The sequence below is a fragment of the Chenopodium quinoa genome, unplaced genomic scaffold (assembly GCF_001683475.1).
Source record: "Chenopodium quinoa cultivar QQ74 unplaced genomic scaffold, ASM168347v1, whole genome shotgun sequence".
Lineage (NCBI taxonomy): Eukaryota > Viridiplantae > Streptophyta > Magnoliopsida > Caryophyllales > Amaranthaceae > Chenopodium > Chenopodium quinoa.
In genome coordinates this window covers 9,041,236-9,068,232 of record NW_018742914.1, presented here as the reverse complement: position 1 = coordinate 9,068,232, position 26,997 = coordinate 9,041,236, and the positions used below count along the sequence as shown (strand labels likewise).

Here is a 26,997-nt window from a genome sequence, read left to right as displayed (position 1 = left end):
GATCCTTGCTTTAATTCTTGTTTAACCTTGTTTTCCATGTTTTTCTTCATTATGTTTGCTTAGATTTTGTTCTAGGGAAATGGATGAAGGTTATGTTGATGAATTTATCGAGTGATTGATTGTGATTAGTATGCAATTGATTCTTGATTATTGTGTTTGGATGATGCTTACATTGATTAGAATCTTTTTAGCTAATTGATTCTAGGTACTTAATTGTGCTTTCAATCAATTGTGCGAAAGTGAGTTGATTGAGAGTCTAGATTCTTCCATACCTTTGCTAGGCTAGTTGCGCGGGAGTGAATTAGCTTAGTAGGATAATTAACATGCTTAATTGCGCGGGAGTGAGTTGAGTGTGTTGATCGTTCCTAATTGAGATCATGATCTTTTAATTGCATTTTGTTGTTGAATTCATTTATGTAATTGGGCTCCACTTTCCCTAGTTTATGTTAATTGCTTTAAGTAGTGTTTTAGTTGTTTCTCTCTCTATTTCACAACCTTCCTACTAGTTTAATTAGCTCAAATTAATACACTTAGTCCTTGTGGTTCGACCCCACCTTGCCACTATCTTGTGTAAACTTGGTAGAGTAAGATTAGGAATATAAATGGTAGTAGATTTGATCTAGGATAGTAGACCACGACCTATTATCCGGCGATCACTCCCTTGTGTTCTCCCCCATCTGTTATAACATTATCAATAAATCAATAACATATACTAAAACAGGCACCAGGAATGACACAGGTCATTTTCTGGTGTCGTTTTTTCCCTCCAAAAACCATTTTCCAAAAATAAATATATTTTAACTTTATTTTTCTTTTTATATCTTATTGATTGACAACTTAATTAAGTCTATAAATTATACTCAGTGTATATTTAATTTAGATATTATAATTGAGATTAAAGATTCTTATTACTAATATTAATATTATTTGCATTTTTTTTTTCCTGATATATTACAATCACATGGATTTAATTTATAGTATGAAAAAAAAATTACATTATATTGCATCAAATTGACTTTAACACATAAATCTACTATAACTATATATTATAATAAAGGTGAAACCAGAAATGACATATGTCATCTACTTTTAAAATAATTTCACGCCAAAATATTTTATTTTATTTTATTTTATTTTATTTTTGAATAGTTTGCCAAAGCTTCTTAGAGAATATTTTATACTATTCAATAATATCTCCCTTACTATTTGGTAATTATATTCCATCTATAAACATCCAACAAAATATTATTTGTTTATTTAATACTATGCAATAATAATTTCCTACATATAACTTTGTGATATAATCCATAATGTTTTTATTAGTCATGCATGTAATACTCTCACTATTTTCTTTAGTATGATATAATTTTATTTTTATTTTTGTAATTACGAATTTTTATCTTAATTTGCAATTTGACAGTTATTATAACTAAATATAGTGTTAAACTAATAATAAATAGTAAAATTACCGTGCATGGCACGGGACTTAATCTAGGTTATACTAATAAAGTATAGATAAGGTCATGTTCCCTTCATCTTATTTTTGTTGAATATAAATTATATTTACTGAAATGAAATTATATTAACTGAATATTACGTTTATTTTTTAAGGTGAAGTGAAAATGGCTTAAATTTGATAATATATGCTAGATTTAAGGCTTGTTTTGTTAATTTATTTACCTTATTTTCAATTATTTCAGGTGTAATAAGTTCAAATAAGTTATAAGAGTTACTCAAGTACAAATTACAATTAGAATTCCCCGACTAGCCATTCCTTCCAAAAAAAAAAATTACAATTAGAATATGTTTTAATAAGTCTAATAAGTTTAGATAAAAATAAGATAAGTTTAAATAAGTGAAAATTAGGTAAATTGAACACACTATAATTCACCTTTTCTGGAGTACTAAGACTCTTGTACTTATTTCATCAGATCATATATATATATATATATATATATATAAAAAAAAAAAAAAATATATATATATATATATTTTATTAGCGTTTTTTTTTAAAACAGATTTTACTACAATTAACATTTTTTTATTACTAAATATCTTTAATTCGTAATTAAAAAAAAAAATCAATCAATACAGATCTAATAATACCCCATTTCAACTATTTGATACGGAGTATATTTTTTGGTTAAATATAGTTTAGGTAAAGATGAAGTTTAGTCAAGTCAAGCTATAAGATCAAATTTTTAAAAATATTTGAATAAAAAATTATCGGACGTGACACAAGACTCAACCTTAGTAAATAATTAATCCTTTGCTTAAAAAAAGAAAAAAGTAAATATATTAATCCTTTGCGTAAAAAAAAAAAAATGCTTTGGAGAAACTCACATTCACAGATTCACTCCAACCATAAAACGGTAGAGCTATTGTATTATCGAAAAATCTAATGTGAGATGAAATTGAAAGCCTGTTGAACATTAAACCCAATAATATCAACAACCGGCAAGTTGGAACTTTGAAGGATCACGTCCACACCTTCCTAATCCTAAAAGTCTACAAAACTTAAATTAAGAGATGTGTATATTTCATTGTCCTTTCATTAGTGATTAAATTCTTCGTTTTGTAAGTAACATGAAAATAATTGAAGGGAAAAATTAACATCTTGTCATACAAGTTTTTTTTTTTCCTTTTTCTTTTTTTTTTTGAGTGTGTGTGTCGGTGCAAACATCTTGTCAACTCATAATTCTTGTATTTATTTATTTTTTTCCTTTCAAAGTTCACACCCAATTTAAAAGCTGGTAGAGAAACTACAGAATTACAGACAAGTAGACATAACATACGAAGTATTAAGAGTAAGCTGATATATAACTTTATCACTGCAACTATTTTTTTTCTTTGAAGGACGTTATCATTTCAACATACGTACGAAGTATTAAGATTATTACTCCGTAACGTGTACTGTAATTAATAGTCTTCAGCACAGTGCGATAATAGGAATAGTTAAAATATTTAGGTCTTGTTTGGATTGGGGGTAATAAAAGTCAAACTTGAAAAAACATAAGTAATTAGAGGTGTTGTTGTAGGAAACATGATGTTTACAAATGAAATAAAATAATTGTGCCACGAGGAAAAGAGAGAGATGGAGTAATTATTACCCTCATAATGAGGGTAATAGTTACCCACCATCCCCCTAGTGTAACTATTACCCCTAAAATGAGGATATTAGTTTCTCTTTTTTCATCTCATACCACACCATCACTACATAATTTTCTTTACAATCACACCATCAATATCTCCTCCTTTCCTATTTTCACTTTCATTTTGCTTAGTTTGACTTTTATTACCATAATAATACATCTCCCTCAATCTAAACATGCGCTTAATCAAGCATTCAAACCCCATTATTGCGTAGACTCTTTTGCTAAGTCCTACTGTACTCTTTTTTTTTTTGACTAGAATGCTAATACTACTTTCCTTCTTAATTAGTGCTTACCAGTTTGGCAGTTTTACGTACAAGTATTTGGTATTTTCATCATATAATATACAAAGCTAAGGCTCATTAAGCGAATGGCTGATATTCTCATGCTCAAAACTAATCTATGGCCCACAATAATTTACAAGTAAAATAGAGTAATTTTTGTTTAATAACTAATAAATCTAAATTATTTACAAGTGTGGGCTTCGACTAGAGGCACTAGCCCCTGAAGAACACGGAAAAATTGTCAAACTGAGCGTTTTTGGAAAACAATTTCCCAAACAAGACGCGTGGCAAAACTATTTACCAAACTAAGCTTTCAGGGTAAAACGCCAACCAGGGTGGCGTTTTACCCTGGGCAATTTTTTTTTTTTAATTTTTAGTCAAAGGTAAAACGCCATCAAGGGTGGCGTTTTACTGCTGGGCAAATTTTTTTTGAAAAAAACATTTACACAAAAACGCTAACGCCGTTGGCGTTTTATTTTTAACAAAAAAGCGCTAATGTCGTTGGCGTTTTAGAGTCGGGTATTTCTAACAGCATATATCGCTGTTCTTCGTTATTCAACCAAACCCCCAAATTGCAAACCCTAACCCCGCGCATACCAACTTCCAATTCTCCATATTTGAAGCAATTTCATCACATTCCGTAGCTTAGTTTTGCATCATAGTCAATAAAAATTAATCCTCCTTCTTTGTTCAACACTGTTACGCCCTACTTTCATCGAAATTGAGGTATGTCTTGAATTTAACTATTTTACTTGTGTATGATGTTTTTTGGGAATTTATGTTTGTAATTTACAATGTATGTACTATAGTGTTGTTCAAGTATGCGAAATATGTATAACTACATAATACATTGTTGTTTAATTATTGAAATTAAGTATAGTTATATGTATGTTGTATAATTTCGTATAATTTATATGAAGCATTTAGTTGTTGAACTACATATATGAAGCATTTAGGGAATTACGAACTACATTGTTGAGTTAAGTACATTTAAATGTATCTTACATTGTTAGATTAAGTAGGTAAGTTAGTATGTTGTTGAACACTGCGTTGTATGTACGCTTTGCTTGGGGATTTATTGGAATCATTGTGGTTTTAGTTGTGCATATGTGTCACCTAATATGTGGTCTGATGTTATGTAGAACATGGCTTCACAATTGATTGTTTTGTTATGCCGTTGGGGGGGTGATTTTGTGTGTCGGACCCAATGTCGAGTATAGAGGAGGAAAAATGGAACCGCTAGCATTGAAACCTTGTATGACTTACAATGATTTGTTGAAGAAAGTTTATACTATAATTGGTTCAAAGCCAACAAGTGTTGAAGTGAACATCAAAATGAGGTTTGAAAGTGTTAGCGGGATTCAAATCTTACCTGTTTTGAATGACGACCATTTGGAGGTTTTGAGGGGTGTCGTTACAATGAGGTCTCTTCCTACTGATTTGTATGTGGAAACGGTGCCTGTATGTACTCAACAACCAACATTTCTTCCATCATACAATGCAAGCTCTCTACAAATGCCCGCATATAACATTCCATCATCTGAATATGGAATGGGTTCTTTCAGTAGAATGTTACACGACGATCAATTTGACATTCCATTCAGTTCACAATTTACGGCGTCGGGGTCAATGCAGCAACCTAGTCCATCTACCTCAAACAATGACATTTCATCATCGATGCAGTTGCAAAGTTACTCTCCCACGCAAGAACATATTGAAACACCACCGTTTCAGACTTTGGTGAATGTTGAACTTGTTGTAAACAACGAGTTGTCTGTTCTTGATATGTATAATGACTTTGTTTTTTTTATTACAGTTATGGGCTTGGGAGCACATCCACGTTGGTAGGCCAGCTATGCCTGCTAGGCGTCGACGCGAGGAGGAGGAGGAAGACGATCAGGAGCATGCATATGAGGCGCCGCCACACCCACCACCGGACTTAGCATACGGTTGCCGGTATGTATGACTTATTGTTAAGTTATCCACATATGGTTTTAATTTTCTATTAATTTTGTCATGAACACTGTTATTATACATGTAATCAGGTGGCTAGGACGGAGACTTACTCGTGTGCATGCAGCAAGGGGTCTGCCGTATTATAGAGATGGATTCGACAGACTGAGCGAGTCTCAGGTTATAGTTCACTTTAAAAACTAATTTAACACCGTGTTCATTATTTTAATAAGTTAATTATGATGTTAACGACTGCTTGTTAATGTAGATGACGTGGGATCCGTACGTCCCTCACTTAGTCGATGCCATGCCCCAATATCTTCTTGATCACCAGATGGAGTGGCGTGCCATGACAGTGCTCATCTGTTTTGAGTTGGTGGAGGCTCACCTCCCCGACAGAGTCATGCGACAGTTCGGCCTTTGTCAAGCCATCCCCGCCCCGTGTGACACGAGTGTCCAGTTGCACAGGACAGACCGACGAGGAAAGGGGGAGGTTAATTGGGCAGTTCAGCATGCCCCTTACATTGACATGTGGGACCAGCGGCTGCAGCACGTCGCGGATGGTGCGTCTGTCCAAGGCCTGATGGAGTATCACGATCCATACATGGTATGGTACAGGAGCATTACCCGGCGCTTCATCAACCCTAACTACACCCCACCCTCAACGCATTACCACCCAGCTTTTGGAGACATCAGTGGATATGTGAGTTTTTTGTCATTTTTTCTTTTCCTCCAATTTATAGTTTCTTTAATTATTAAAATGGCTGATTGTTGACTAATGCAGGCGTCTGATATGCTTGCTATACATGATGCACTAGAAGTCTTGAGCATATCATATCCCACCATACCGCAGTTGGATGACATTCACGCAATGACTGTGAGTAGCTTACAGAGACATGGTCATGGCCATCTTATCCCCCAGGGCCGGGACCAATCACACCGCCGTTCACACCGTGAGGTAGGCAGCAGTAGTAGGGGACAGACTCACACGTCCCCTACAGGGTCCCCCCTGTTTTTTGATGATCAGGAAGATATCGCCATCCACATGTCTGCGCCATACTCATCTCAGGAAGGACCATCTTCCAGCCAACAGACTCCTCCCCAGACCTCTGCCCCAGATCCTTTCACAACGGTATCTCAGTACTACCGTCGTAGAAGACCGCGATTGGATAGACAACACTTACATACAATAGATGAATCGGGATCTTAGAACTTCTTTTATTAGTTGTAATCAGATTCTATAGTACATTGTATCCAAATAAATATTATCAATTTTACTAACCTTTTTAGTTCATTTTCTGTACATTATCAACTTCACCATACGCATTCATTCTTTTCATTGTATTGGTTGCTGGTGTTGTTGTTGTTGCTGGTGTTGTTAATGTTGCTGATGTTGTTGCAGTTATTGTTGTGGTTCCTGTTGTTAAGGTTGTAGTAGTTGTTGTGATTGTTGTTGATGCTCTTGTTAGGGTTGTCGCTGTTGCTCTTGTTGGGGTTGTCGCTGTTGCTCTTGTTGGGGTTGTCGCTGTTGCTGTTGTTGTAGTTGTTGTGGTTGTTGCTGCTGTTGTTGTTGCAGCTCTTGTGGTTGTTGCTGTTGTTGTTGCACCTCCTGTGGTTGTTGCTGCTGTTGCTGTGTAGCTGTGTTTGTGTGCAGAGATAAAACGCCAACCATGGTGGCGCTTTAGGGGGGTAAATTATTTTCAAAAAAATCACTCAGGGTAAAACGCCAACGACGTTAGCGTTTTTGTGTAAATGTGTTTTTTTAAAAAAATTTGCCCACCAGTAAAACGCCACCCTTGATGGCGTTTTATCCTTGACTAAAAATTAAAAAAAATAAATGCCCAGGGTAAAACGCCATCATGGTTGGCGTTTTACTCTGGAAGCTTAGTTTGGTAAATAGTTTTGCCACGCGTCTTGTTTGGGAAATTGTTTCCCAAAAACGCTTAGTTTGGCAATTTTTCCGAAGAACACCATATATAAAGAATTTTGTCTTGCACATGTGCTAATGTGTAAGGAACTTAACCAATAAAATGTAATGGTGTGTAGTCCGGATGTTGGGTGTTGGGTGATGTCTTGGGCATTTGGATTGCTAGTTTGTACTTGTTTAAGTTTTTTTTGTTATGAATTACTTGGTATGATTTATCAAAAAAACTAAATTTATTATTTTTTTTTATTAAATTTAAAATATACAATTTTTTACACTTCAAAATTAACTTGCTAAATTATTACGTATATCATTATGCCAACAAATTTGAGTACTAGTCCTCTTATCCAAGTTACTTGTAATTAACTATTTCGTACAATTTTTTTGGGTTAAAAACAAAATAAATGGATAGATAAGTTAGTAAGGTGTATAATGTAATTTTTGTTGGTCTTGAGTTTTAAGTCTTTGTAGTTCTAAATAAGTATAATCATCATCTAAAAGAACAATCTAAAATGATGTATAATTTTTCCATAAAAGACAATAACAGTCTAATCCATATTTCGATATCTAGAGTTACGACATATATCTCTTACGTTTAATTTAATAACCTTGAAATTTTAAACTAGTTATTTAGTGTATTCACTCACACTTATTTTATCATCTTTTGATATTGGTTATGTCATTATGTTCATTAACAAGCGTGAAATCCTCATCGTTACAAATGAGAAAGTATTAGTTTGGTAGCTACCAGCCAGGCAGCCACATATATGAACCCCACCACTTGACATTGACCATAAAATCCCGTTATATTACTTCACAAACGTTGACATTGCTTGCATACATCAAATCTCCCATTAAGTATTACTTGTAGTATTTCTTGATTTCTTCCCTTTTCCTTCTACCTTCATAAATGGATGTCTTAGTGTCATCTTCATATATAATTACCCTTGTATTAATGACCAGCTTACCCACATCTTTTTGCCGGCTAAGCAAAGAGTTCAAGACTTGCAGTAAGCCATTTAACTGTGGAAACATAACAAATTTAAGCTATCCTTTTTATGGTTTAGATAGACCACAATATTGTGGACACCCTAAGTTTGAGCTTTTTGGTTGCAATCAAAACTCCCAGCCAATTACCATGATAATGTTGTCGCAAACTTTTATGGTTTTGGGCATCAACTCGACGTCTTCCGCCATGAATGTAGCTAGGGAAGATTTTAGAACCAGGTCCGGGTGCCCTGCCTCCCTAGTTAACATCACAATTGATTTCTCCATATTTCAATATACACCTCTTGATACAAACCTCACCTTGTTTTACGGTAATTGTTCCTCAGTGTGTAATCTTACGACGTTCAAAGTATTCCCTTCTTGTCCTATGAGTCCTTCGGAGACTTTACCAATTTGTCTCTTGACTAAAAAGTCGATGTTGAAAAGTTATATCTCAACAGCTTCATGTCCAAACCATCTTTTCCTACCAATCCACTTGTCGGACAATTTGATCATGGATAGGGTGGGAGATTACATACCTCAAGCTGCTTGGAATGGTACGGAGCTCAAATGGAGCGCGAATAATGGTTTGTGTGAAGCATGTCTTAGATCAGGAGGGCAGTGTGGGCATGAGCCACATTCAAATAAGTTCTTCTGCTTCTGCACTGATGAATCCAAGTGCCCTTTCCCAGGTAATATATATGTTGCTAATATATATATATATTAGCATATTCTTAAATACACTTAATAATTCGACTTCTTTGATTTAATGTAATAAAACAGGAGATCCTCCACACAAGGTCACTCTAACAAAGGCAAAGATTGTGCTACTAGGTGATTTACCTCTCTATGTTTTATCCCCTTGTTCCATATTACAACATTTATTTTGACATATCTTAGGCCCTGCTTACTTCACCTTAAAATAATTTCAGTTAGTAAAAATATTTTCAGTTCAGTAAAAATATGTTCAGTTCAGTAAAATTCAGTAAAGCCCTATTCAATTCACCTTAAAAAAAAATAATATTTAGTAAAGATAATTTCAGTTCAGTAAAAATAATTTCAGTTCAGCAAAAATAAGTTCAGTTCAGTAAAAATAATTTCAATTCAGTAAAATTGGTAACTCTAAAGAAAAAATATAATAGAAAATCAGTAAAATAATTTCAATTCAGCAAAACTAATTTCACTTCAGTAAAAAATAATTTCAGTTCAGTAAAAATAATTTAAGTTCAGCAAAAATAATTTCAATTCAGTTAAATTAATTTTAGTTCAGCAAAAATAAGGTGAAATGAACGGGACCTAACTATAAAGAAGAAATATAATATAAAATTAGTAAAAATAATTTCAGTTCAGTAAAAATAATTTCAGTTCAGCAAAAATAAAGTAAAGTGAACGGGACCTTAAAACTTACAAATTACATACTCAATATATGTTTATACCGTGATCTAAGCAAGTCACTAAAAATGATTCTGCATAACATCATCTCAATCTCATATCTATGAATAATTGTATATGTAGAGTTAAAAAAAATAAAAATAAATAACCTCTAGATAGCTTCCACTTCTCCAACTTAAAAAAAATAAAAAAAGACTTTTCTATAACTTCTACAAGTAATATTTTTTTCCAAAACATACATATTACACATATCCTATGCATTAGTACGGGTACAATCTAGTTATAATTGTGAAACGGTCTCATACACAATTACTTATAATCCAGTAGTTTATAACGTCTTCATATATTAATTGAATGTTTCCATTTTCTGCCCTACTACATTGGCAGCAATTTAGGCATATCTACATAATAAAATGTTCTGGTTGAATGCCTTGCAGCTTCTTTTTCAGCTGTTGGAATTGGAATTTTAATTGTTTTAGTCATCTATCTAAGAAGATGTGCATTAAAGGAGGAAGATTCTCAGCAGAGAAGGAAGACAGATGTTGAGGCTTTCTTGAGGAATCATGGGACTGTTGCCCTACAAAGACACACGTACTCTGATCTGAAGAAAATAACCAATACCTTCAGAGATAAACTAGGCAAAGGAGGTTATGGTGTTGTCTACAAAGGAAAGATTCCAAACACCGAGTGTCTCGTGGCAGTAAAGATATTGAAAAATTCACAAGGAAGTGCAGAGGATTTCATCAATGAGGTTGCAAGTATCGGAAAGACAAACCATGTTAACGTTGTCACACTGTTGGGTTTTTGCTATGAGGGTCGAAGAAGAGCTCTTGTCTATGACTTTATGCCTAATGGGTCACTTGAAAAGTACATGTATGGAAGAAATAACCAATATTCGTTACCATGGGATAAATTATTTCAAATCGCAGTTGGGATTGCAAGAGGGTTGGAGTACTTGCATCGCGGTTGTAACACAAGAATCCTCCACTTTGACATTAAGCCACATAATATCCTCCTAGACGAAAATTTCTGTCCAAAGATTTCTGATTTCAGCCTTGCTAAGTTATGCCCACAAAAGGAGAGCATCATGTCAATATCTGCACCTAGAGGAACTGTGGGATATATTGCTCCTGAGGTATACCTCAGAAGTTTTGGCGGTGTTTCCTACAAGTCAGATGTTTATAGCTATGGGATGTTGGTTCTTGAAATGGTTGGGTGTAGAAGAAAAGCCGAGACTGAAAGTGATGAACATAGTAGCGAACAATATTTTCCTCAATGGATATACGAACAACTCGAAGCAGGGGAAGCAGTTGATGAGCAACAGATGTTGAGTTCTGATGAGATGGAGATCCAGAAGAAATTGATTTTAGTGAGTTTATGGTGTGTGAAAACCAACCCATCGAGTCGGCCAGAGATGAGTAAAGTGGTGTAAATGTTAGAAGGAACCATTGAATCACTACAAGTTCCTTGCATCTCTTCGCTTGCTCCCTCTTCCTCCACGCTCACTAGATCTTTAAGGTTACAGTCACAAACTTCATCAGATTAATAAAATCTGACACCTGCACTATAGTTAAAGCAACCAAAAAAAAGGGGCATTCTTGTCATACTCATGTAATTAGACCAACTTTGGTCAATGCCTTTAGCTTAACAGCATTATGCAAACCTCAGTTTCAGATTATTTGCAACAATTTAGCATAAAGTATGATTAGAAAATACTTCGTATCTAATTGTTACAAATAATTTGAAACGGAGGTAGTACTTTGTTAGTTTGTTTCTAATTCCCGATCCGTGTGGCTTTTTATAAAAGTAAAGAATCTAGCATTACAAGTTACAACCTTAATGACAGTACTTGAGCCCGTAACAATTTCTTAAAAAAAAAAAAGAGGCTGTACTCTGCAAGGGTAAGTGAAGATTGAAGTACAAACGATAGTAGTTGGAGAGCTTATCATAAACTACTAGAAAATGTCCGAACTCAGAATTGGATATATGACACATATTTTCAAAATGAATAAAAAGAACTGAATATAATCTTTAAATCCTTTAATATATTTATATGAGTAGTATGTGCACAAGATAGGCATTAACAGGTTACTATGAAATTTCTAGAAAGGCAAGAAAAGGCCATACAATATGCCTAGCATTAGCTAGGACATGCAACAGACTGCACCTGGCACCCTACCAACATTAGAAGGACCAAGATAACATTCGATGCAACCAAGCTAAAATTAGAAAATCAGATAAAAAGGGCGAACGTGATCTTACATCCATCAAGGCTAATAACTATAACTAGGCAAAATCATTCCAAGACAAACTGTAAACACTGTTGTCGAACCAACAAGGCCACAAAGGAGCTGAAAATCAGTAAAAGGTTCATCAATGAATCAATCCATTCATCATAGTCCATACCTGGACGAGGAGAGTAACTGGGCGATGAAGGAACAGAATAGTCATCAAAGACATATTCAGGGTCCTCCCCATCACCATGGCCATTGACCTCATTGTCAATGAAATCTTGGACATCATTCCAGTTCTCGTTGATCAGATCCGGAGGTATGGGTAGGGCATAATCAAAATCATAATCATTGTCATAGTCATAATCATATTCGAGTTCCTCATCCTGGTCAATGTATTCAAGGTCATCATCCCAGGCTGGATAGTCACTAATCCTTGAACTCCCCCTGTTACATATCAAATGCCCTGCCGCGACAGAGGGAGTATGAGTTTTATGAGAATTACACTTGCAAGCTTGGTGCCTGAAATGTTCTAGAGAGGCACTAGGTGGTCGAAAGTGCTTGATCTGTTCACACCTTTTACCCAGATCCCCCGATAAATCAATGTGAAAACATGCGCGTATATCAAGGGATTCAAGAAGAGGGCATCCGTCAAGAATCGCTTCCAAGCCTTCATTTGTCATGGAGTTCCCAATTAGTTGAAGACTGCGTAAATTAGGCATGCTTCTAGCAATAGCCATGACTTCATAATTGCCTTTATAATTTTTAGGCCAAACATTATTTACGCTAAACGATTTCAATGAAGGGCAGGCACGACCAACAATTTCAATAGTTTTGTCATAGAAACAACAGAAATTAAGCTCCACTTCCTCAAGCATTGGAAGCCTTTTGACAGCTTCAACCAGTTCTCTGTCAGATATGTCAACATGGTGGCCAAGTCGGAGATGCTTAAGATTCCTTGATCTGTAACAAAAAAAGTTCATTAACAGTAAATAACAGGTTGCAAATTATCAACAAAGAGGGTCTGGAACACACTCCATACCATATGTCACTAACATTGGAACCACAAAAGATATACATTATGACAAATAAAACGTAATACGTTTCAGATTGTCATTTAAACGAGTCATTAAAAGGTAAAGATACTTCTGTCATCATTGAATAATTAATTGGATATAGATATTTCACCAGCCCATTTTTGTTTACTACGGAGTACAAATTTGACACACCACACAATGGAGTCATCTTACAAACACTATAGAAAAATTAGGCCAAAAAAACAGTAGGGTTTAAGTAAAAAAATTTCCCAACAAAACAAGCAAGCTACACATTGCCACACTTGATAACATTTGAGTTGATTTGACAAGAGAACTCTAAACCCAAAAATAAAACTAGTCATGGCAAGTTTGCATTCAATCCAACAATACAATTAAGATAAACCAAACAGTAAGACGTTTTATTGAAACACAAATCAATTACATTACATACCAAATATACAATACTATTATAAGTGAAGAACTCGTACTCTAACATAGATGAAAACAGGGCATTAGTCCTATATTGCCATCATAGCAATCAAATTAGTAAACATAAGATATATTAAGTAAATAAACTCATAACAAATAGATAAAAACAGGGAATTAGTCCAAATAATTAAATTTAGGTATTCGACTACTTCGGTACCTTCCAACCAGCAATAACATTGGGTTCAATGCTTCATCATAGATAAATACTTCGTATATAAACAATAAAAATTTGCAAAATTTCTCAAAAAAAAAATAAAAATAAAAAATAAAAAAAAATGAAATACCTTTCAACGATATCTATTAAAGTTTCATCGTCGCATAAAATTTCCAAATAAATATCAACCAAATTCCCAGAACTTCGATCAACAGCAAATAGAGTCATGGAATTAACATAATCAGGATTATCATCATCAATGTATTCATCTGGAAGAGTCATGTCAATGACATCATACATTGAAGGTTGTTTGCAGATGTTGCGAAATAATCTGCAAACAATCTCAACACTTTCGATTATGTCAATTGTGTTAACTTTTGAGAGAATTATAAACCAAATTTCTTCTGGAAGATCCAACCAATTAGGGATGTTCATATCTTTGTTCTGAGAAATTCTCTTGTTAGGGTTTGGTTTGGGTGAGGAAAGGGAAGAGTCGGAAGGCATGATGATTGATGAAAAATGAATTGTTTCAACGGACTGAAGGAGTGAGGATTTGTTCGCTATTAAGAGGTTATATATAAAGACCAAGGTCCTGTTTTTTTGAACTACTTCGCCTTACCTTATCCGCTCTGCTCTATTTAAAAATAATAATTATAATAATAAAAATAATTAATATTTAATAAAAATAATAATTATAATTAATAATAATAACTAATATTTATAGATAATAATAATTAATATTTAATAATAATAATAATTAATATTGTATAATAATAATTAATATATAATATTCATTGATAATAATAACTAATATTTAATGATAATAATTAGTATTTTATGTTATTAATTAATGTTATAAAATAATCTAAAAAAATTAAATAATAATAATAATGGTAAGACTTAGCGTTGTGTTCTTTGCTACCGGTTGGGTGTTCCCTTGTTCTCCGTTTCGACACCTTGTTCTGCTTGCTCAAGGGTTTTCGATGGGGATATTTTTGGGGATCATGCAGTGTCTTGTGCTGGGATGGTGGGTATTAAACATCGGCACAACGTTGTTCGTGATACCTTTGTTGATATTTGTTTCCGCTCTGGGATTTCTGCAAGGAAGGAGGTCAACGTTGGGTTGACTGGAGGGAACGACGGGGCTCTTCGACCAGCAGATGTGTTGCTTTATTCTTGGGATAGAGGCCTAGATGTATGTGTTGACTTGACGGGGTTTTCTCCATTGACACAATCTGGGTTGTCTGACTTCGTTCCTGGTTGTGTTGTGTCGGTTGCGGCTCAGCGGAAGCGAGACAAGTATGGGACGCGTTGTAGGACTATTGGCTATGGTTTTCTTCCTTTCTCCTTTTCTTCATTGGGGGAATTAGAGAAGGATGTTGTTGCGTTGCTGAAGCGAGTTCAGGCGTTCGCTAAGACGCGGGATATTGGTGCTCGTGCGGCTCCTCACATCTTCAACAAGATTGGGTTCGCTATAGCTAGAGGGGTGGGGGCCCAGATTGTATCTCGGCTCCCCACTAATTTCTTGTAAATCATTTGACTTTGTAGGTTTTTGTTATAATAATAATAATAATAATAATTATTATTATAATAATAATAATAATATTAAAAATAATAATAATAGTAGTAGTAATAATAATAATATTTAAAAAAAAATAATAAATAAATAAATAAATAATGATAATAATGCGATAATAATAATAATAAATAAATTTGCTCTGCTTTGCCCAGAAGCTCAAAAGAACAGGGCCTTAGACGCTCTATAAAGATTACGGGATACAAAGACATAATTTAGTCATTTTTTTTAAACGGAAAAAATGTTTTTGTAATTTATGCCCTGTTTAGTTCACCTTATTTTTGCTTATTTGAATTTATCTGATCTGGTTTGATCTGATATGATTTTATCTGATCTTATTGTTTGGTTTGACCAAACTTTGACCTTAAGTATACAATAATCTGTAAGGAAAAAATATATCAAATGGGATCTTGTTAGATTCGTAATAATGTTTATTTTATTAATATGTAATTTTCATAATTTTTTTCATTACAAAATTTAAGATATTTAGTGATAAAAATTGCACATAAAACGATGATCTGATATGAACTTTTTTTTTTCTAATATGATCTTATCTGAACTTATTTCTTCTGATCTGATCTGAACTGAACGTATTTTTTCTGAAATAAGTTGAACTAAACAAGGCCTTAGTCTGTTAAAAAAAAATAAAAAAAAATTAAAAAAGGCCTTAGTCCTTGTTTAGTTCAACTTATTTTTATTTATTTCCGAGAAAAAAAAAAGTTCAGATAAATAAAAACAAGTTCAGATCAGATTATCGTTTCATGTGCGGTTTTTTATCGCTATATTTTACTTGATATATTTTTACCTTATACATTATCGTACACATAAGGTTAAAGTTTGGTCAAATCAGACAATCAGATCAGATAAGACCAGATCAAATAAGCAAAACTTAGGTGAACTAAACACGCCCTTATTTATTTATTTATTTTTTTATGTAATGGCTACCCAACTATCGTAGTTGGGTATTTATCGTTTTATTTTATCATTATTTTATTAGTGATTATTTTTTGACAAATTTTATTAGCTAACTTATCTGTTGCTTGATTAGTATCTATGTAACAATACTTTCTCCGTTATTTAAATATTACACCATGTTAACTTTTACATTGTTCGCCTGATTAGCTTTGGCTTTTTATTGAACACTTAGATAATCTACTCGTACAATACCCTATCGTTTATTGGCCAAATTGGTAAAAAGAAAAGACTCTTAGCGACAAATCGGTAAAAAAATTGCTCCGGCGACAAATTGGTAAAACCTAACCTCAAATGACAATTTGGTAAAAAAAACAATAAATCTCAGACAACAATGAAGCCTAAAAATACAAATTATCCAACAAACTACTTGTGATTGCTATCGTTTTCGTGGATTTTTGTTCTTTTTTAAACATATTTTTCCACCTAAATTTCCAACCCTTTATAAGGAAATAAAAATTTGAAGAAAAAAAAGGTTTAAATACTAATTTTTACTTAATTTTTCTACCCATTATTAATATTTTTTTTTAAAAAGGACTGGAATAAATTTATGTAATTCAAAATTTAGCAAAATAAAAAGGAGATGACATAATAATTTAAATTTTAAATGAAAAAAATAAATTAAAAAAACACAAAACAATTTAATTAGGACTTTTTGAAGAGTTTGCCGGAAAAAAAAAGATTATTTGGTAAATGTTTTATTTTATTTATTTATTTATTTTTTTTAACTAAACTGTCGCATAATATTAACTTTTTTTACCAAATTGTTGTGAAGGGTATTTTTTTTTTTTTTTACCAATTTGGTCAAGTGGCCTGTAAATCTCCCAAAAAAAAATTAAAAAAACATATGTAGTACTCCATAAAAAGGAAAATTTGTAAATTGCAGTCATTTAAAATTTGTATTTTGTAAATTGCAGCCATTTTAAAAAAATTGTAAATTGCAGCCCAAAAGTACTAATAACGTGTTAATTGCCACCCAAATCAATTTTTCTTCGATTTGCGTGCTGAAAAAATGTTCCTTACATGGTTTAGGGGTTAATTTAGCCCTTAAGGATCCGAATTGAACTCGGAATTAGCAAAAAAAAATTAACGTAAGTGTCTCGTTTTACGTATCAAAAAATGTATTAATTTGTGTGCAACTATTTTTTGCCGTGAAATTGAGGTACTTAAGTTAATTTTTTGCCAATAGCTTTGGTCCTTTAAGAACTAAAATGACACCTAAAACCTTAACAAAACATTTTTCGACACGTAAATCGATGAAAAATTAAATTGAGTTGCAATTTACAATTTATTTTTCAATAGTTGCAATTTGCAAAATACAAACTTTAAATGACTGCAATTTGCAAATTTTGCCCCTTAAAAAAAAAAAAAAAAACCTACGGTGCTATCGTTGTCATCTGAACTACCCAACTCGTAAAACTTTTCCCGCCATATCTCTCATACAGTCATACCAATTCCAGTACCTCCCCTTCAAAACTCAAAACTCAAATCACGCAAAAACTCCAAATATTCTCTTGATGTTTCATTCTAATGCTGCAATGTTTTCAAATGTAAGTCTCTTGAAGAATTTCCATTTCTCAATAAAGCACACCAAATGTTTGATGATTTGCCTCAATGAAAATAATTTTATTTCTTTGAATTCTGAGTTCTAAAATTTTGAATCTGGCAATTTGATCATTAATCCTTTATTTTGTTCATTAGTTTGTTTTAGGTTGTCAACTTATCATTAATTTTGTTCTTTGTCTTTGGATAATCGGTGTACTCTCAGAGTTGTTATGGAGGTTTCAATTTCTTGTTTATTTTCCAATTGCAGGATTTGCTTTGTTCCTTCTTCTGTTGCTTCGCTGTTGATGATTTGGTGTTTGGTTTCCCTGCTTGTTTCGCTTGCACATTCGGTTAGCTTATGCTCTTTTACCCTGTCTTCTTAGTCTATCTCAAGTATTGAAACCTTTTGATCTTTGGTTGTATGGAATTCGAGTAATTTGTTTATCTAAGTGTTTGATTGATTGCGTACTACTATTGAAATTAAAGTAGCAGTTGTTTTGTAGGCATATGCTAGCTCATTTCTCTTGCTGTGGTCGCGATATTCTGTTATGTTTTAGAATTGTTAAAAACCGTAGAATGCTTTACCTTTTGTGAATCCCTCTAAGTGACCATGTCAATGTATGAACACGTTTGTTTCTAGTGTTCATCGCATGACTGCATCTCGGAAGACCTGGTATGTGATAGCTATAGATTGGAGTTTCCTAGATTTTCCCTGGGTTTATGGGATAGAAATGAACTAGCCTAGTGAGTTTGGCCAAAATAGAGGAAAATTGCTGTATATAGAGGGATGAAGAACAACAATTGGAATATTTTTTAGCTTGTTGTATTTATGTTAGAAGTCTATCAGTGTGACTGATGGTTATCATCACTTGTCGAGTCATACATTTTGGAGACTGCTTGTATATCAAGTGATGAAATTACAGGCATTGTGAAGAATATGGCCCCAGCAATGAAGGAGAAGACAGCGTTGGGCAAGTTGGCATTGGAGGAATTTGTAAAAACTCAATAGGACCTTCTAGCATTTCCACCACCTTATTCATAGCTAGTCGGCTTGAAGGATTAGCTTGAATGCACCATAAGCTCACCAATAGCATCTTCCTTTGTATAACTTTTTCTTCTCCTACCAATCTCCCTTCGTGATCATGTTCTTGCATTTGTATCAGTTGCTTGTATATCAAAGTGGAAAATACTGTTCGCTATTATGTTCAACTTCAGTAAATGTGTTTTTTTCTACAACCAACCATTTCTAGAACTAATTTCCATAGCTATAAACATCTGATTTGTGGGATACACTCCCAAAACTCTTAAAAAATACCTCAGGAGCAATGAACCTTGTAGTTCCTCTCGCTACTGACATTGATTCAGTACTTTCTTTCTGCTCACACGACTTAGCAAGGCTGAAGTCTGATATTTTTGGGCAGAAATTTCCATCTAGTAGAATGTTGTGTGGCTTAATGTCAAAAATGCAATATTCTTGTGTTGCAACCTTGGTGTAAATACTCTAAACCTTCTTGCAATCCCAACTTCGATCTGGAATAGAATTTCCCAGGTTAGTTTTTGACAATTATTCCTCCCATATATAGACTTCTCTAGAGATCCACTAGGCATGAACTCATAATCAAGAGCACTTTTCTGACCATCTAAACAAAACCCTAAGAGCGTCACTATGTTTACATGATTAGTACAAGTATAAGATATTGCTGAACTTGTGGATGGTATTGCAGGATTTGCAACAGGACAACCACAGTAGAAGGTAAAATTTGCCACTTTATCTGTGTACTCATATAGATTGTAGTTTAAGGTGGTATTGAACAAATTATCGGGGTAGTAAGTACTCCAGAAGTCTTGTCAAGCAACAGAGATAGTATGTGAACTCGGATCCATCCCTTGAAGAAGGTATTTTTCCAATGAGTGTGTCACTGAATCTTTGGAATACCACCATATTCATCATTGCAGGCAAGCTTAAAGCCACTATACTCTGGGTGGGTTTGTTTGTCATAAAAAGGGTAGCCCATGTTGGCACCTCCACAAACAAACGGCTTTCTGCAATCTTCAAATTCATTAGCCTCAACAAACTTATTGAGTAGGATCAAGAGGAAAATGATGGTCATGAAGAAGAAAGAAGATTAGCAGAGAGCTTCATTTTTCAGAGGTTTGGAGAAGGTTTAATGGGATGAGGCCAAGAAGGAGAGAGTTTCGTACTATTTCAAGAAAAAGAGAAAGGAAAAAAGAAAGGGGGGGGGGGGGTTGTATAGTCCCTGCAGTTTACCTTTAGACAAGTCACTGAACTGCAAATCTTCCATCCCAATGTGAAGCTTCCTCCCTAATGAATTAAGGATTTTTCAAACTATTTTTTTCCCCCTCCAGTCACTTCAGAAATCTTTAATATGTCAAATTCAGGAATTTTCCACTATATTGGTACCTAACAGCAGTCAACTATATGTACTATTCTACTTTCTTTCATCTATCTTACATGCTAGTGATGCTTTTTGAAACCAGGTTCACTTGTGGGCTTGCAGGTTTAGTTGTTGTTACTTGTTAGTCATTAGGAGGCAAGTCCAGGTGACAGGGAAAGTGATCTTCACACCCCACATAAGAGTATCAATTAGCAAATATGAATCCCATTGCACCACATGTGCACACCACAATGGCCTCGTGCAGGCTTATTATTGAGCTCTTTACAGTAGCTGATTGTCAAAAGTGGATTAAGTGATAAAGATGACGAAATTGAGGAGCTCATCACCTTGATGTAATTGCAACCAATGTGATTTTATATACTTAAAAATTATCTACCCCACTAACTTTCCTTTTAACTAAGATTATCTTTCTTCTCAAATGGTACACCCGTGCATTGACACAGAAACATTTCAGATTTCTAGTAACATAAAAATTCCCAGTATCATCTAGCTGGGGAACTCACTAATTTGCCCAACACTTGACAGTAAATACTCTGTAGTTTTTTTTGACGAGTCTCTATTTTAACCTTCATGGACGACTTTTGTCTGTCATTTATTAAGTTTCCATATTTTCTCGGCACAAGTTGTAACAAGAGCTGCGAAGACCCAAGTGAAGCTTTAAAATTTCCCAGTCATAGGTCTTTAATTTCTAGATAGATATACACATGGACTGTGCTGGGCCTGATGTATATAAGGTTCACTGGTTCAATCCCTTCCCCAACCACCAAAGAAAATCAAAGCCTGCCAGTTGGGTTTCACTGTTGCAGGTGTGCAGGCCGGGTATGAGCAGTTACCAACTCTATACCTGATTCTCCCAAGCATTTGAACTTCTATATTCTACAAAAATTAACACTATTGTTTGTTATATTGAATTGATTTATTCAAAATTTTCATGTAGGATTTGTATGGTGCTTTGCATGAGGGCTTTTAATCATTGTCTTACTATCCCATGCAGGATTTGGTTGATCTCCTCTTCCCTTGCTTTAACTTCCATGAGCTGATTTTCAATTTTATTACTTGTTTTGCTTGCACACTTGGTAAGCTTACACTCTTTAGCTCTCCCTTACATCGTCTTAATTTGTCTCATGAATGGAAAACCTGTTGGTGTTTACATTTTAAATAGTTCTAATACTCGATTATTAACATGTTTAATTGGTAGCATATCACTACCTCCGTCCTAAATGATAGTTATATTCTGATGGGGTTTCAATTTGAAAAGCAAGAAAGAAATTCTTGTTAAGGGAGTTTGTTTAATAAGAAAAGATTTGACATATAGGATGGAGGATTAGAGGTAATACTGTCCACAAATTAGTTTTGTGTGATGTGTGGCTTCTATGTCTTTGATTTACTCAAGCCGCCATATTAGTACCGTGTTGTTGAAGCCCGTTCTTATGTTCTGTGGAGTAATAATCTACTTTGGAGTGCGCTAGTTGCTCAAATCCTTGATTTATACAAAAGCTTGAAAATTTCAAAGCGAACGCTTTGGGTATTTTACTTAGTGAAAGAGATCTTCAAATTGCAAAGAATTGCATTTAGAAGTATATTTTTTAACCTTGCTAAGAGGCACAAAATAATACGTGCCACCATTATACTTAATTACTTAAGTGATACAATTTACCAATTTCAATGTTTTGTTGAAGTTATCTAACTTTTGCAATTGTAATTGTGAAGTTGTTCCCATCTTCCAACGAATGTGATTGGTTATATCATTGAGTGTATAAGAATCGTATACGAGTATATCTTTATGTATATAAGCTGTATGTGAAAATTTAGAATATAAATAGTTTCTAAGCAGCACGTGCACAACACACACCCTTATACGTGTCGTACGCTGTGCGCGTATACCAATTACCCACGATTGTATGGCGGTGGCGCTAGTTTCCATGAGGTTTATCTACTTTTTCTAATCTTTAAAGAAAGACTTTGTTTTCTTTAATATTATAAGGGTTTTTCTATATAGTGACCTTCCAAGTTTCACTTTTCTTCGATGTGCCCTTGCATATATGACTTTCTACACCGTAACCCGAAGGTACAATTAGTAATTCTATGGTAACCTCGCCGTTAATCTGTCGTTACTGGGTTCCATTAACTTAAATGAGAGTGCGTTTAGTTGGTCTGTTACTCTTGGAGGGAATATTTCCCTCCAAAAAACCAGTTGCCCCCTTCCCCCCTCTCTCCTTTCTTCTTCTTCTTCCTTTAAATCCCCAAATTTTGTTTCATTTCTTTTAGGGTTCCATTGTTGTAAGTTAGGGTTTCAGATCAAGTAAGAAGCCATGTCTAGTTCTCGCGGCTCATTCCCCTCAATTTCCTCTTGTTCTTTGCGATTTTTGATCCCACGTTGCTTTTGCAACCCTTCAAAACTAGCAAAGCTGAAGATTTCAACAACAAATCGCAACCCTTGGAAAGCGTTCTTCAAGTGCAACGATTGCGGTTTCTTCAAGTCGCTGGATGAAGGTGATGTGCATGGTCTTGAAGTATTAAGGACAGATGAAAATGAAATTGCAGTTGTGAAGGAGAAATTAACAGAGGTGAGTGACTACATTAGGGAAGTAGTTAAAATGGGTGTGTTTATGTATGTGGTTTTAGTGATAATAGTGATGTTAAAAAGTGTGGGATGAAGTGATTGTAGTAGCAAGAATTGAGTTACTTGTATGTGCTAATGAAATACATTGAAATACCCCTTTTTAAGTGAATGAAATTTTTGTTTTAATATGATGAATTGAAGACAATAAATAACTGATAATAAACCAACAAGTGATAAGAAAGTTATATGCATAATCTTATAACTTGTAGAAACATAAGTTTTTGACAGCCAAAAAATTATCCCCCCATTCACAAAGATTATCCCACCCATAGTCTGACAGCCAAAAATCTTAATCCCATCATAAGTGGGGCAAATATACATAAGTGGGGAAGATATACATGTAATTACTACAACTAAAAGTTTGTTCTGAAAAATATGAACACCAAATCAACAAAGTTTCAACTGATTTCCAAAAAAAGCCACTGTGATGCTCAAAACATGCATACTTTCTAGGATTAAGGGCACTCATAACATGGCAAGCCTGTTCATGATCTTTTGCCTCTTTGGACTGATGCTTTCATGCATAGAAGCTGATGTTGCTAGAGCAGGCTGAGAAAAGGGCCTTCAGTAGCAGGCTGCTTGTTTCTTTTTCTTAACACTGGTTGGCTTAGCACTCTACACCTGCATGAGTTGAGCTCATCCTAATCATCTGATCAATTAAGTTGGGTTCACTATCATTTTGACTTGCTTGTTTGCCTTGTATTCCTCTTGGCCTTTCTGGTAGCGGTAGTGGTGGCCGTCTTCCCTTGCTGCTCCAGCACTTCCTTCTTTGTTGGACCACCTATGCAAGTAAGTAAATTATGCCCAAATTGTTTGCAGTTTGAGCATTGCACTACAACAGACCTCTTCCCTTTTCTTTTCTCTCCTTCTTCTCTTCTCCTATTTCTAGAAGGTCTTATTAGCTTAGGAATATCTATCTCAGGCCACTGCTCAGGATCAGGGATAGGCAATATATTCCCACTGTAAGCCAACTTATACCTGCCAACTTATATTCCCACTTCCTGATAAAATCATTTAGATCCTTCCCAGCATCAAGTATGGCCCTTATTCCATGCCTACATGGAATACCACTTACTTGCCACCTACCACACACACAGGACCCGCTATTCAGTGACACAGGGAGCATACTCCTCCAATCAGATACTTCATACTCACCCCTACCAGAAGGATATGCATGGCATTTCACTCTTTTATCAACACCTTAACCCTCTCCCTAATGTTAGGACATATACCTTCCTTTACCCAATGGTCAGCATGCCTAGTCATAGCAATCCTCTTAACTCCTGTCATGACATAAGTAGGAAAAGTTAGTAATGCAAGATGTTAGTAAAAATGTTGTACTTAAGAAAATGGATTACCTTCTAGTAATGTGAGTATGGGACAACTTCTATCAACACCAATACTATTGTTGAAACTTTCTAAGAAGTTGAAATTTCCACCTTGTCCATCTGTCAAGGGGACCAACACTTGATTTTATTTTTTCAAGTGCTTTCTTGAAGCCGAATGCTGAATAGGCATTAGTCACTCCCCAAAAGAGTTTGTGCATGAGTATACTTGGATAGTTAGTTTTGAAATTTTTGCATAAATGCCTTGCAAAATATCTTCTTGGAACTGTTGGCCAAACTTAATCCAAAGAAAGGTCAATTCCCTAACAAAGAAGGGTAACAAATATGTGTTAAGAGTGTGGGCAATTAAAATAAACATCAGTTAATGAAATGATCTAAGAAAAACAAAACTTCTGCCTATCATTGTCTAATCAACTCTTCCTTTTGAGGTGATGGAAGAACCAAGACCAGCTTGACTTGTTCTTTGAATCTACAACAGCTACAACAATAAGGAATATTTCATTATTCCCATCTAATGCCACAACTGACAAGAGGATTCCTCCATAGTTGCCTTTCAAATGGCAACCATCTGCCCCAACTAAGCCTCTGCAGCCTTAAATAAGACCTTGAAATTTTGCAGCAAAACTGATGAAGATTGATTTGAATTGGAGGCTGTGCTCAGGTTGCTAAAATGTCTTCCATGTACAGAATGCAACTGATCCAGGGTTTCTTTCTTTCAACAAGTGACAATACACATTCAGATTAAAATAAGCCTCATCATGTCCTCCCTGTATGATCTCCATTGCAATACTCTTCATTTTGTACAGGGGAGGATGTAGCCATTGTAACACCAAACCTCTACCAAAGTAACTGATTTAGAGCTTTTCCTTTGATTTCTGGACTTGCTCTAATGTCCTCCACCAACTTGTTAGCAGCCACTTGCAATTACACATGGGATTATTCACCATATTCATGTCACAAGTATGTCCATGCTTAATGCTTTTTATGGCCCAGGTGATCCCATCTAAAAGCACACTTGTATGACTTCTCCATCTACATCTACTGTCAGCACACTCAGCAATATATATATTTGTCATGCTCTGCTTTCCTAACTACCAAACTAAAACCTTCTTGGATGCAAAAGTCTCTAAGTGCATCCTTGAAGTGCTCCCTGTCAACAATCAATTGCCATAGTCTTAATGCAATTCTTCCAATTTCTGCATCATCATACACCTCACCATTATTATACAGCTTACTTATGTAACCCCCATCCAATTCATAAAACTTCTCATTACACCTAAAAGGCTCCCAACCACCATCAACATAATTCTGGTGTAGTAAATCAGCCACATTCTCTTGATCACCATCCTCACTTTCACTCTCATTCTCAATATCTTCCTTCTTGTTCTTCAGGTATATATTCACCATCACTCTCAGAAGAACTCCCATCATCACTTTGCACACCAGCACCATAATTAATTTAGGCCCTACCTACACCCCTTTTCCAGCACCCCCTACCAGTCTCATCTTCTGGTACAGTTTGTGAACTCTGACTAAAAGAAACAAATAGGCCCTTAACCCTTGCAATGGTGTTAGGCATTTTTTTTCCATGTGGAAAAAGAAGGACTTTGCTTTGGCAAGACCTGGTATTCCTCATAGGCTCAATTCGGGGTTCATTTTGGTTAGTTTGTGGTGGTGGGTTCAGAGGTGCCTGCCTAAGATTTAGGCTGGGAATACCTTGCAACAGTCTAGGACTTCTTTTGGGTGCAGGAGGTGACAACTCAGAAGTAGATTTGTTGCTGTAAAAGAATGCATCAACAGATAGTGTGATATGTGGGGGAGAATGAGGAGAAATTTCTTCAAGCATCCTTGGTAATCTCCTAGGCTAACTTAATGGAGGAGTCACCTTTGGAGGTGAAAGGGATTGGGTTGGGCTCCTTCTAACAGGTTCTCCAATAGTTAAAGCCCCAGATTCAATAGAAGGGTGTTCTGCTTGTAGTGTTTGTTTTTCCTAGTGGGTAATTTTGGCAAGAAAGTCTTAGGTGGCCTAGGTTTAAATGTGGTTGGGTTAGATGGACCTACATTACATGGTTCCTATGGGCCAAGCTACAAGAGGTGGGCCACTAGAAGAAGAAGGGCCAGTAGAAGAAGATAGGCCACTAAAAGATGGGCCAGTAGCAGAATCAGGCCCAGTGGCATTACTTGGCTTGGCCAGAATTTGTTGGGGTTTAACAGTTCTTGCCAAAATCAGTATAAAGCTAGGCTTACTCAAACAACCCACCCGCAAATCCATCTATTTCCTTTCTATAGTCTCAAACATTTTCATCATTGTACCATCATCCACTAAGTTAATAGCCTTCTCCTTATAACAATAATGCAGCCAGGTGTCACGGTCCGAGAGTTTTGACACCGGATCGTGCGGCGCGCTCTTGTCTTTTGGTGACAAGGACGCAAGCCCAGAGCGGAAAGGGTTCGTGAGCACACAACAACACGGACCAAAGGTATCTCAAGGAAGCACTCGTCAACAACGAGTGCGGAGTCGGGGCTTGTGACGGCCGATATTTCGAAGCGGGCACAAGCGGGATCGACGACAATGAAGGTGTCTTTTGAGGTTCTCTTGGTTTGGAGGGGATGCTTTAAAAACAAGGCAAGTACAATATCTGTAAAGGCTTAAATCAACATACAAATCTTAAAGTAATATTCAACGGGGTAAGGAGCTTTGATTCATTCAACCATTCGCTCCCTAAAGAGCTTTATATTGATTACATAGAAAATTACTAGTGAACACTGAAACTACAGTAACACAATAATTCTCCCTAGTGCCTAGAAAGCATAAAGAAAGACTTAGAAGACAATACATAAGGAAAATACAAGGAAAAGGGAAGGGCGATACATAGAGAAAGAGGCGGATTCTAACATCCTCCCCCACTTAAGCC

The 26,997-nt window shown here is 35.1% G+C and overlaps 4 protein-coding genes and 1 pseudogene across 5 annotated transcripts in view; 3 read left to right on the top strand and 2 right to left on the bottom strand.

Moving 5' to 3' along the window:
• The first annotated feature begins 4,666 nt into the window (after window positions 1-4,666).
• Window positions 4,667-6,599, top strand: LOC110727740. The gene is made up of 5 exons (XM_021907320.1): window positions 4,667-5,194; window positions 5,253-5,392; window positions 5,482-5,569; window positions 5,658-6,092; window positions 6,174-6,599. Exons 1-5 carry the CDS (start codon window positions 4,667-4,669, stop codon window positions 6,597-6,599), a joined length of 1,617 nt encoding a protein of 538 aa, XP_021763012.1.
• A 1,660-nt stretch (window positions 6,600-8,259) lies between these two features.
• LOC110728248 (LEAF RUST 10 DISEASE-RESISTANCE LOCUS RECEPTOR-LIKE PROTEIN KINASE-like 2.4) lies at window positions 8,260-11,656 on the top strand. The gene is made up of 3 exons (XM_021907924.1): window positions 8,260-8,992; window positions 9,084-9,134; window positions 10,130-11,656. The coding sequence occupies exons 1-3, from the start codon at window positions 8,269-8,271 to the stop codon at window positions 11,122-11,124; spliced, it is 1,770 nt and encodes a 589-aa protein (XP_021763616.1). The 5' UTR covers window positions 8,260-8,268; the 3' UTR covers window positions 11,125-11,656.
• Window positions 11,657-11,717: 61 nt separating this feature from the next.
• On the bottom strand, window positions 11,718-14,215 carry LOC110728241 (F-box protein SKIP19-like). The gene is made up of 2 exons (XM_021907915.1): window positions 13,734-14,215; window positions 11,718-12,886 (listed from the first exon to the last, which is right to left on the bottom strand). The coding sequence occupies exons 1-2, from the start codon at window positions 14,105-14,107 to the stop codon at window positions 11,989-11,991; spliced, it is 1,272 nt and encodes a 423-aa protein (XP_021763607.1). The 5' UTR covers window positions 14,108-14,215; the 3' UTR covers window positions 11,718-11,988.
• A 3,108-nt stretch (window positions 14,216-17,323) lies between these two features.
• Window positions 17,324-26,997, top strand: part of LOC110728233 (LEAF RUST 10 DISEASE-RESISTANCE LOCUS RECEPTOR-LIKE PROTEIN KINASE-like 1.4) — a 30,103-nt gene continuing 20,429 nt past the window's right edge. The window contains exons 1-3 of one of the 2 annotated variants that reach the window (XM_021907902.1): window positions 17,324-17,701; window positions 17,965-18,046; window positions 21,108-21,189. The gene's annotated coding sequence lies outside the window, so the exon portion shown is untranslated. Of the gene's footprint in view, window positions 17,702-17,935; window positions 18,047-21,107; window positions 21,190-26,997 lie in introns of those variants that run through there. The other variant, XM_021907904.1, reaches the window with a different exon arrangement.
• LOC110727739 lies at window positions 18,614-19,758 on the bottom strand (annotated as a pseudogene).